We start from the raw sequence: 12,148 nt of genomic DNA on the forward strand, positions 1-12,148 counted from the left end.
ATTATATGATATATGTATTCATTCCTTCATTATAGGATAGGCCTATAGTGATCTGGATATTTCCTCTACCGCTAACAGCTTATAGGGCTCAATATCAGATATCTGTATAGTCATCTAAATATCTACTTTACCAGCTGATAGAGCTTAATTTCAACTATCTGTATAGTCATCTAAATATTTACTTTATCAGCTGATAGAGCTCAATTTCAACTATCTGTATAGTCATCTAAATATCTACTTTACCAGCTGATAGAGCTCAATTTCAACTATCTGTATAGTCATCTAAATATTTACTTTACCAGCTGATAGAGCTCAATTTCAGCTATCTGTATAGTCATCTAAATATTTACTTTACCAGCTGATAGAGATCAATTTCAACTATCTGTATAGTCATCTAAATATTTACTTTACCAGCTGATAGAGCTCAATTTCAGTTATCTGTATAGTCATCTAAATATTTACTTTACCAGCTGATAGAGTTCAATTTCAACTATCTGTATAGTTGTCTAAATATTTACTTTACCAGCTGATAGAGCTCAATTTCAGCTATATGTATAGTCATCTAAATATTTACTTTACCAGCTGATAGAGCTCCATTTCAGCTATCTGCATATTCATCTAAATATTTACTTTACTAGCTGATAGAGCCCAATTTCAACTATCTATATAGTCAATATATACTATAAAATTCTGACAACCGACCAATTCCCTTGCTGCAACTTAACACCTCACACGGTTGCCCCTCCGGATCCGGATGTATTACTTACACCCCCCCCCCCTCCCCCCTCCCCAAACAATCAAAAAAAAAAGCCTTCTAGCCACCAAGACTTGTGAATGCCTTCTTTCCGTTTGTGCACTCTCTACATAAATGAGATGGAGTCCTTTGTGCATGCTATGGCCTTATTTTGGCGAAAATAACAACATTTGATATACATTTTTCTCATTTTTAATTAATAAGTGTGAGCAAGTCAAATTTTAAACGGCGCCAACCAAACACTCTCCATGAAATAGAGGTCAGAGTTCAGAGACAATCTGACCACAGATAACAGGTACAGCTTCAAGTTCAGCTCTCTATACTTATAAGCATCCATGTTAGGGGACGTGGCTAAAACCTTGAATGGTCTGCTTTTTTGAAAACGCGTGTTAATCTGCTAGCTATTTTGACGATATGTTTCGTATATGCTCATAACTAAAAGGAACTGGAGGTCAGAGGTAAGAGGTCGAGGGTCACGGTAGGCATTATTGAGGTATGTTAAACTGGACAAGGATGAAGAAGTAAGTGAGGAACACTCCCATCAGCTGAAAGAAAAATTAATACAATATCATATACATACAGCCATAGATATCATAATATAACTAGATAGGAATAGTTTGGCGAAGAAAATCAACTTTCCAATATGGCGGCCGGTGACGTCGTTTTAGTTTTACGTTATCTATATATTATAGTCTATTATAGGATATCTATAATATTACAGCAACTTCCGGCATCTGAAATTACTATGGACCGTATACGAGAGAGCATTGTCCCAAGTGGCGGCACCAGTCCCCTGCAACTTGAGGAGGGGGCGGACAGCCTTAATGGGGGTTAACTTAAACTCGTATCGTTTCGATCATAGACAAAGAAACACAAAACGAACTTCTGGATCAGACAGTGATTTTACCGTTAAATATGATTGGCTGTATTCGATAGCTTACAATCCAATCGAATTGCTGCATTTGAATACTTCTGTGATATAAGAATAGTGGCTCTTGCAGCCAAGGTATAAGACGCAGTTCGTAGATATTGAGAAGATGCATTTTTATCAGATTGTGACTTTACCGTTAAAATGGTTTCTCTTCTGACGAGCATGAAATCCCAGACTGTAAAACCAATACTCGTTCCTTGTAACTTCAAAATAAACAATTCCAACTGTAAGAAATTAAACCATATATCAAAATAGAGTTTTACGTCTTAAGGTGCGTTTAGACGAGGTGCAGTGTTCTGTGCGTTGTACGGTGTGGAATAATCGATAAACACGAAAATAGAAGAAGTGAACACACGAGGTACGGGTCCGAACACGGTGCAAAAACGGTGCAGACACGTTTCGTTTTCTATTTTCTACAGTATCGATAATCCTATACCGCTTGACACACCGAACACCATACATCGTCTATTCCAACGTTTACTGTGTCAGGGCCGCATTAGTGTATTGGGTTCTCTAATTTTCAACCCTCACCGTAAATGGTGAACTACCGTACCGTACCGCACACCACCACCCGGAGCATCACAGTACACGTACCGTACATGTACCGTACTCACCTTATACCGAAAGCGTGTGTCGTATATTCGCACATTAAAAGTTGTTGCTTTTGATAGACAAATGGAATAAAATAGAGTTGACTTCATATAATATAATGTTAGGACATTTTGTATCGAGCGAGTTGCGAATAGTCCAGGCATTACGTCTTAATATCATATCTTGACTGCAATGGCCCACTTTCTTGATTCACGGTCGGAGATTTGATTGGATTGTACTCCGGCGAATACAGCCAGTCAGACTCAGAGCCCTTGATTTCATGCGTAATTATCTTTCTATCGAGAGGTAGGTCGGATTAGTTGTATTCGCTGGCATACAATCCAATCAAATTGCTGACACAAGAAAAAGGGCCATCGCAGTTAAGGTAGAGCCCAGCCCCCTATCCCCCTTCCAAAGACAAAACACCATTGGATACCGGTCTGAACGCGATGCGGACAAGATAACATTGGTTTTACCTTTCGGACTCGAAAATACTCACATTTGTAGACTGATCCGCTGTGATTCCTGTCGGGTTAACTTTAAACAGTGCGACCATCGGTTCTTGAGCCTGTAAATAATAATAAACTGTAAAATGTTATATATTACGTGTTGGTATTTTGTACAATGATGGATGATGAAGAAATCAAAGTGTTGGTAAAAAAACGGGCTGTCTAAATTGGACACAAAGTGAGGCGACAGTTGGAATTCGAAAAAGACGCTAATGATGCGGCAAAATTTTCCATCATGGCACTGCACCTGCATGGAGGTGACCGTTTGGTGCAAAAAAGTAGGACGGAAACGTCCATTCAATTTATTTCGAATAGAAATAACTTAGTATATGCTCACCGTATCGTGAAGTTGAGATGAACACAGTGAAAGAACATACACCTTGGACATATTGCAGACAAGCCAGAATCCGAGCAATAGGAATTGAGTTCCTTCGAAATCAGTTTTTACCATCGAATAACCCAAAAGCAACGATATCAATATATTTAGACAATAGGCCACGGCTAGGATGAGTTTAAAGTCTTGTTCTATCAGAGCCACGAAGTCGCACAGTTTCAGATGGGAAAGTCGCAACGCAGGTAAATCTGGTGGGTACACATTAGGAGACTCAGTAATCGCCTTATTAAGTCCGAATGTCAAGTTTTTGAACTGTAATGCCAAACCTTTGGACGTGGCCACAAATAGCAAAATGACACACATCCATGGTGTTTCAATTAGCATGGTCAAAATGCCAATCAGGATGTAAAATGGAGCCTTTCTAGGAAAGGGATCCACGAGGTGCAGCATTGCTTCTTTCGAAACACCATCTGGACCAAAGAGACAACCAAGAATTCCAACTTGTAAGAAGATGTATAAGATCATAAACGACACGAAATATCGCATGAAAACCTTCTTCAGTCGTCGAGAAACTTTGTCTTGCGGGCAACCACAAGCTGCAGCTTCGATGGAGAATTCGTACCAGTCCTGAATGAACTTGTGATAGCGATCTCTTCTGTGGAACATCCGAAATAACAAAGAGGCTTCTAAAGCCCCTTGGAGGTTGTATCCCAAGACCACGGCTTTTAATATCGACCATTTTATCTTAAATTCGGTATCGCCATACTGCCAGAACATCGCTACAAGGCACTTGATCATCATCACCCAAACCAACGCGAGAACGAAGATTGAGTAAGCTTTCCAGATGTTGTTCCAAAATATATCCTTTATTCTATTCATTCGGAGCGACTCCTTCCCCGTTAACGTCTGTACAGTGGTCTGTTTTACGCTGTCTGGTGTGTAGTAGAGACCGGATAATTTCATCACGAAGAATAAGGGTTTGAGGAGCACCCGTAGATCTCTTGTGTCTCCTGTATCCGAAATATCCATCTTCATAGTAGTAGGTTAGATTCCAAATGAAAGACTATACCTATAACCTATGATTGTATGTAGACTTAAAATGATGACCCAATTGAACTTCAGCTACTGTAGTCTGTGATATTCCAACAAACGGAAGATTATCTTTGCGTGCATGTAGTCCGAAACTCGATGGCTACTTTCTTTTTGACGGTGGCTCTGCTTGGCTGTATTCGCTAGCGTACTATCTGAACAAATCATTATATTTGCAAACTTCCGTGACACAAGAAAAGTGCCTTCTGGTGTCAAGGTATAAAACTTGACATTGTGGGCAAGTATACGGAGTGGCAAAGGTGTATGGTCTTTAGTTGAAGTAATTGGTCTGTTGTCAGAATTCTTGTTCAAGAAGGGGGTGGGGTGCAATCCATCCCTCCTTACCATTGCCCCTGGCGTAGGTCCGACTGAGGTTTCGGACTATGTATACATGACAAACCCATATCCATTCCATTACGTTTATGAATCGACATTAAACAAATTTGATTTGTGTAAACAAATGTAAAAGCTATCTTAATGACAATATTTACTGCCTGACAATAGAAATAATGACGATTCATTTTCCCAGTGGCACAACTCTAAGGCAAACTCGTTGAAACATTTATATGTTACATCAAAATACATTTTAAATTAACAATGGGCTGTTACTCTATGTCTACCCATATGATTTACATATTGTATAATAGCTACTGTATCATCAACTTCAGTATAACCTTCCCGTATCTCTTTTTATGTCAATATCAGTGCAATGAGTTCGAGATTTCTGGCCAGATTTTCATTTCGCCCTTCTCAATTCACCCTTACTGTCTTGTCTCCTCCAAATTCACCCCTTTCCGTGCCCCTCCGCTACCACCCCTTTTTCATTTCGCCCCTGTCTCGTATTGCTCTCACCTAATTTCGGTCCTTTTTCCCGTTGGACAGTCCCAAGTATTCATTCAAACGGGAAGGGGCGACACGGGAGAGTCGAAATTGGTCAGGGCGAATTCTGTAAGAGACGTACTATGGGAAGTGGGCGTAATGGGAGGAGGCCTTTCGGAACACTTCTAGTTTATACGAAATGTCTAGCGTTTGTCAATTAATTGTCGAAACGACCTACACTCGAACATCTCGAACGCACTTCCTCTATGGACGAATGAAAAGAAAACAACTAATATTTTATTATATTTTTCTTCTCAAACCTTTAATTTAAATGAAATAAAAGACATTTAACTTATTCCAATCTCACCAAATCTCCTATAGACTGTAGTTCGATTTAGTTTTGTCCATATTTACTGCCGTAATCGGAGATGAGCCGAGGCGTACGTCAAAGAGTAGTGAAAATGTGGTGTCTGTAAATTGTTAACCACCGACTTCTTTACTTAATTTTGTGAATTGACACATACTTTAACTTTCCAATATGCCTAGTGAAGTGAAAGTAGCTGTTGTGTGTTCCAGCAACCAAAATAGAAGCATGGAGGCTCATAATTTTCTGAGGTTCTTGCTTTATTTCTCTACTTCACAACCCAGCTGTAAAAGGGGATTATTTAACGTTTGGCTTTTCAACCTGGTTTCCCCCTGCAATGATCAATAATCAAAGACTTAGGCTGTGCACATTAAGGATCTTTAGACAGAATGAATCAGAAAAGAGTAGACCATTTCCACCACAGTCATGGTAAAATTTCCCTCATTGTACAGTACTTGGCATTGCCTGTCTTCATCAGTCCCATTAGATAGGCGTACAGAAAAGTAAGACATGTAATTTCATTTCATTCTTTCATTTTTATCAGAGAAGGGTGACAAGAGTTGGAAAAATCAACTCTAGATATTTTAATGAGATTATATAATAAACAAGTAAAAATTTTTGCCATTATTTTGTTATTTCAGCAAGAAGGGTTACAGTGTTCGATCGTTTGGAACAGGAAACCAAGTTAAACTACCAGGGCCCTCTCCTGATAAACCTAATAATTACGATTTCAATGTTACATATGATGAGATGTTCAAAGATTTATCTCAAAAAGACCCAGAACTGTATCCTTTATTAGTTAACACCCTTTTCCTCTCTTAGCTGTCCTGATGATGTCTATGTATCCAAAACAAGTGTTTGAAACATTAATTCTTGTAAATTATATGACAAAAGTAACCTTCCCTAAACTGAAAAAATGAAATGAGCCTTGATCAGGAAATAAAGAATACAAAAAGACTGAAAAACACTGAAATCAATGATATCCTAGCTATCTTTCATGCTTGGATGGATACTGCTTTTGATATGTTGGTTTTGAGGATGTTCTCTTTAAATTTTTTCCTTAATTCACATCAGCTACACACAGAATGGTATCCTACACATGTTAGACAGAAACAGAAGATTGAAACCGAAACCTGAGCGCTTTCAGAACTGTTCAGATAAATTTGATATTATAATGACCTGTGAAGAGAGGGTATATGACCAGGTCATAGAAGGTAGGTTTGGCATACAAACTGAGTAAAGGGGCACTTTCACCATCCATGCCATTAATCGATCCTTAGTCTAAATAAGAGTGAATGGTTTAGCTAAGTTAATCAGTAATAGTGTCCACATCTCACTGGTGAAAATTGCAGCCTTCGTATCTATGTGTATCCAAGTTTATCTGTTTGAAAGTGTATTATATCTTGTAGATTCAGAGAATATATAAATTGTACATTTTGTAGATTTAGAGAATCTGTAATGAGTATGTAGATTTAGATAAGTTACAATTTGTGTATAGATTTAGAAAATGTATTTGTCTGTAGATTGAGATAATTCATAATTTAAATGGAGATTTGTAGATCTTACAGATTTTCTATGTAGATTTAGAGAATCTATAATTGTACATTGCATATTTGTAGATTTAGAGAATCTATAATTGTATATTTGTAGATCAAGAGAAATCTATAATTTGTAAATTTATTTTTAGATTTAGAGAATAGTAATGTATATTTTCTATGTAGATTTAGAGAATCTATAATTGTATATTGTATATTTGTAGATTTAGAGAATTTATAATTTGTATATTTGTAGATTAAGATAATGTATAATTTGTATATTTGTAGATTTAGATTATCTATAAATTTACATTGTATATTTAGAGAATCTATGATTTGTATTTTTGTAGATTAAGATAATGTATAATTTGTATATTTGTAGATTTAGAGAACCGTGAGAAAGATGGAGGTCAAGCTGTACATATTATAAATATTGATATTCAGGATAATCATGAAGAAGCCACCATTGGAGCTTTCATGATTTGTGAATTAGTGGCAATGGTAAGTAAATACGCTCTTTTGAACCATTTAGTCTTCAGTAGGACAATTACTACAGGCCCCAGAGGCAGCCCCGTAGCTTTAAAAGCAGTGGGTGAGGGGGCAGGGGGGCGAACAAACAATCTGACCAATTCCATGACAGCAACTAAACACCATACACTAATGAAGCCCTCCTTGTAACAGATAAAATGAAAAAATTATTCTTCTTCCTCTGGATGCACTCTCCGCCTTCCTAGAAACCAAAAGGGGAGCTAACTTGCTCAGGCGGCCCGCTCCTCAATGAAATCTTGGCTACACCACTGTCCATGTTGTCCATGTTTTCTATTTCAGTTAGCGATATCAGATGATCTGGACAATGATGTGGATGAAATTGTACAAGAGTTTGAATCCCAGACTAAAAGGACTATATTGCATACCGTGGCTTTCTATTAACGGTGTCTGTAAAATGTGGATTTATGTGGTTCACTTTTATATTTGATTTGTATACAATGTACTTTGGAGGGGGAGGGGGGGTCTGGGTTCTTATATTAAAACCTTTACATAATTGAAACTTATATACCAGACAACATCACAGGGGGTACACGAGAGGCCATCTTCACAAGATGTTAAAATCTTCGTCCTATACCTTGACTACAATAGCCATAGCTCTTGTATCATAGGATGCAGCGATTTGTTATACACCAGCGAATACAGCCAAACAGAGCCTTCGACAGAATCGCTGTAATATTATGACATCATGTTCACAGACTTTCTGCCAAGGCCTCAGATCGGCTGTATTCGCTAGCGTACAATCCAATCAAATCATTTCATTCTGAAACTTCCATTACAAGAAGTATGAACATTGCCACCCTGAACGTCTTATATTAAAAATCGTACAGGATTGATACAGAATGGTACTGGAATAATACACAGAAACTTCTCTTTTTCTTCCTTTATCCGACATTATTTCGGTTACAAATCTTTTTAAAGACAACAGCAACTTCTTTACGAAATTTAACACTCTTTCTATAGTGGATCACAAAATGTCCAAGTAGACCGAGCGTTCCGAAAGTCAGTGGTATTACTAAGATCTTTATAGGAGTGTATTCTGTGAAGACGAAACGACTTAATATACTGGCAACGATCGTAGGAAAATAACAACTGGATGACCAAATGTAAATCAGAAACATTGTCCGAGTTCGCATAGAAGCCTCTTTGTTCATGGGTCTAGATCCGTCCCGTGGTACAATTCTTCCTCTGGCCTTTATGCTTATTCTTAAGAATAACAAAAATGTCGCAAGACACACGATCGGTGTCAATATTATAATAACCATGCTGGTAGTTTTGTTGCCGCTACATCTGAAAACTTCGTCTTGTTCTGGAACGGCAGAAAAATCGCGACAAACCGCAGGGATAGATCCAATGACATAGACCAAGCTGCAACAGATCCGCACATGTTTATTTTTAAGTTGTGTAAGATGAAAGGTAGTGTACGTAACAGAGATGTAGCGCTCGATTCCTACGAGCAGAAATCCAAGATTCCAGAACGTTACCGTGGTATAACCGCAAAATTCCAAAAGCTGACAAACTGGGGAAGTAATGATGCCAACATATTGTTGGATGCTCACAATCAACATTGCTGGGAGACCTACTATATGGATTATAATGCTTATTATGGATAGGTTGAAGACCGGGATATCAATTAACGGCATTTCTGGTAGCCGACGATTCAGTCGTATCATTATATACAGATGAAAAATGTTTACTGTCAAACCAATTGGTATGTAAATCGCCAGAAGCACACCGCCTAATAACAAAACATCAAACATATTCTTCTGTTTCGGGGTGGTCTTTTTTAAAATAAAGTTTGTTCCTTCACTTCGTATGATATTATATTTTTCTTTTTTAAATATTTTCAACTGACAAATTTTTCTCCGATCTAATAAATTTTCTCCACCAGTTTTAGTTTTTTCGTACCAAACCATTTATAAATGTCCCGGCTATAAGTCCATAATTACAAATATACAATCCCTTGAACGTCTAGAGCAAATCGTGAATGTGTAATGGATATTTCCAAAAAAATGTTCATCCAAGAAAATTGACAAACCGTATTGATAGCACTGATAAATGGACTGGTTCAATAGAAGCCGATAAATTTCTTCTATCCGATATTATTTGTATGTCAATCTGATGCCGTACTATGTTCACACTTACCTTAGTCCGAAACTAGCAGTCTTAAAGCACGTTAGTAATGCTTGCCATATATAGTTGACGGACTTATTGAACAATAGCGAAAAGAAGTGGTGATATGGGAAAATCGGACGGGATAAGATTGTGATGGGATTAGATTTAGACTCGATAAGATGGGATGGGATAAGATTTAGACTCGATAAGATGGGATGAGATAAGATTGGGATACTGGCAGGGTAAGATTGGGGCGGGATAGGATTAGGATGGGATAAGATTGTGGCTCGATAAAATGGGACGGGATATGATTTGTACTCGATAAGATGTGACGGGATAAGATTGAGATGGGATAAGATTGGGACTCGATAAGATTGTGACTCGATATGATGGGACGGGATAAGATTTGTACTCGATAAGATGTGACGGGATAAGATTGAGATGGGATAAGATTGGGACTCGATAAGATTGTGACTCGATAATGATGGGACGGGATAAGATTGGAACTAAATGTGATTGTTACAGAATAAAATTGTGACTCGATAAGATCGACCGGGATAAGATTGGGACTCTTTGTGATTGGGACAGATTAAGATTGGGAAGGGATGAAATTGGAACAGGAGAACATTGGACGGGTTAAGATTCTCATGGGATATAGGACCTTCAAGTTACTCTTGTGCTCTTCTCTGAGGATTGCCGAATGGATAAAGGTAAGTTTTGGACTTGAGGTGAGATGTAAAGGATTAGTTGTTTTCATAATTGTGTGAAAATTACGGTAATTAGATGTTGGTTTATATTGTTATAATAACTAGTGTTCGTATTTAATGATCCGGATTATCATTCACATATTCATTAACTCGGTATTATAAGGTCTAGTTTCTATCAGACAAAAATCGTCTTAGGCGAGAGGTTTCGGGGACCAAAAAAGAAATTGTGGGATAGTGACCGTTTCTTAGACTTAAGATGCGGGCACACAAGCGGTCTTGGTCGCAGATTTTTGTCGCCGATTATTGTCTTGAGTAGAATCTTCCGCGACAGGATTATCGTGTCGCCGACATGTTTGATAAATGTCTCCGATAGTTTTATCGTCTGCAAGACAGACCGTCATCATCCAATCAGATTCACCTTCCTTTAAATTGCATGCTCCACACTTGATTATCGACATGGTGGAAAACGACCGACCGGAGATTTTTGTCTCTTAGAGTGTCCGTAGCAATCGGCGAAACTCCTGACAAGACTCTAATTGGCGACAAAAATCTCCGACCAAGACCGCTCGTGTGCCCGCATCTTCACTTGGTTATATTAAGTAGTGATCGCATTTAAAGATCCGGATCATTCACAAAGGTTCATAAGGTAACATAAGATATGATTTTATGAGTTAAAATCATCCTGGTCGAAGGGACTGGGGGCAAAAAAAAAATTGTGGGAAAGTGACCGTTTCTTAAACTAAAGGTGCGGGCACACGAGGGTTTTGGTCGGAGATTTTTAGCTCACGTGCGCGTGCCAGTCAGTGAAACTCTTGACAAGACTCTCTCTAGTCGATGACAAAATTCTCCGACCACGACCGTCCGTGTGCCCTAACCTTTAGGTATGATTGGTCAAACTGATGGCGTGTCTGTCTACGGGCCTGCAATAGTATACAAAGTCAAATAATTAAAAAAAATATTTTTTATCACATATATCACAGAAATAAATGTTATGTAACTTCAAATCGAGCTGGTTAATCTTCAAAGCATCTGAACACTTGTGTCTGAAAAACAAGAGACACGGTTACTTTAAACGGCATCAATATTATTAAGATTATGCGGCTGTTAACTACCGAAGACATGAGCAACTGCCAAATAGTTTTTCCAGCTGAACTAAACCATAGCCGTTCTGAACACTATTTCGAAGAACAAAGGAAACCTGTGAAGGGAAAGGGTCGTGGACGTCGTTTAGTTGGTCATCGTTTTAAAAGCGAGGCATTGCCCAATTTGCCTCCATTGTACTACTGCCTTGATGTTTGCATCTGCATTAATTAGTATATCGTACCTTCATTTGTGGACGATTCATACATGGGCCGAGAATAATCCAACAATCGTATCCTTTCTTCGTGGTCCTGATCTCTAGACGGTCTGCAACATCCACACGCCGCATAACATTTGGGCATACAGGAATCGCCGATATTCACTATACAGTTAAACAGTCCGTACGCTGCCATGAACATGAATATAATAGCAGCGATCACAACAGGAATAATCCAATAAAGTTCTTCTAAATTTGAGCTACCCAATAGACCGGGGCTGGTAGAGTTCAGTTTAAGATCTGCAAATGGTTCCATCTCGTTTGACGCCATATTTGTTCCAAAAAGTCGATTTTGTCGTCCGTCTCACATGCTGCGTTATGGAAATGATCTGAAAAAAAAAAAGAAGTTCTGATAGTAATCATAGGTTTAATTGATAGGCTACCCATCGGTACTGCCCATCGTAAAATAATACCCCCCCCCCCCCTCCGCCCACCTACGTCCCAGCCGTCCAAAGAAACGTCACTGTGACTACATTCGAAAACTTACAAATATTTCC

General features: G+C 38.4%; 3 protein-coding genes across 3 annotated transcripts; 1 reads left to right on the forward strand and 2 right to left on the reverse strand.

The window, feature by feature from the left end:
- Window positions 1-1,252: 1,252 nt before the first annotated feature.
- Window positions 1,253-4,148, reverse strand: LOTGIDRAFT_168741 (hypothetical protein; the record flags this gene model as incomplete). The annotated part of the gene is made up of 4 exons (XM_009066665.1): window positions 1,253-1,299; window positions 1,696-1,909; window positions 2,776-2,844; window positions 3,123-4,148. 4 exons carry the CDS (start codon window positions 4,146-4,148, stop codon window positions 1,253-1,255), a joined length of 1,356 nt encoding a protein of 451 aa, XP_009064913.1.
- A 1,148-nt stretch (window positions 4,149-5,296) lies between these two features.
- LOTGIDRAFT_236282 (hypothetical protein) lies at window positions 5,297-9,361 on the forward strand. Its single transcript, XM_009066666.1, has 5 exons — window positions 5,297-5,642; window positions 6,033-6,176; window positions 6,466-6,605; window positions 7,309-7,427; window positions 7,755-9,361. Exons 1-5 carry the CDS (start codon window positions 5,566-5,568, stop codon window positions 7,854-7,856), a joined length of 582 nt encoding a protein of 193 aa, XP_009064914.1. The 5' UTR covers window positions 5,297-5,565; the 3' UTR covers window positions 7,857-9,361.
- A 1,953-nt stretch (window positions 9,362-11,314) lies between these two features.
- On the reverse strand, window positions 11,315-11,922 carry LOTGIDRAFT_168744 (hypothetical protein; the record flags this gene model as incomplete). Its single annotated transcript, XM_009066667.1, has 2 exons — window positions 11,315-11,337; window positions 11,619-11,922. 2 exons carry the CDS (start codon window positions 11,920-11,922, stop codon window positions 11,315-11,317), a joined length of 327 nt encoding a protein of 108 aa, XP_009064915.1.
- Window positions 11,923-12,148: the final 226 nt, after the last annotated feature.

The sequence above is a fragment of the Lottia gigantea genome (genome assembly GCF_000327385.1).
Source record: "Lottia gigantea unplaced genomic scaffold LOTGIsca_79, whole genome shotgun sequence".
Taxonomy (NCBI): domain Eukaryota; kingdom Metazoa; phylum Mollusca; class Gastropoda; family Lottiidae; genus Lottia; species Lottia gigantea.

Coding starts and splice junctions, on each gene's coding strand:
- LOTGIDRAFT_236282 (XM_009066666.1), top strand. CDS start 5,566: ATGCCTAGTGAAGTGAAAGTAGCTGTTGTGTGTTCCAGCAACCAAAAT. Junction 6,177..6,465: donor TCTCAAAAAGACCCAGAACT/GTATCCTTTATT, acceptor AATTCACATCAG/CTACACACAGAATGGTATCC. Junction 7,428..7,754: donor TTTGTGAATTAGTGGCAATG/GTAAGTAAATAC, acceptor TTTCTATTTCAG/TTAGCGATATCAGATGATCT.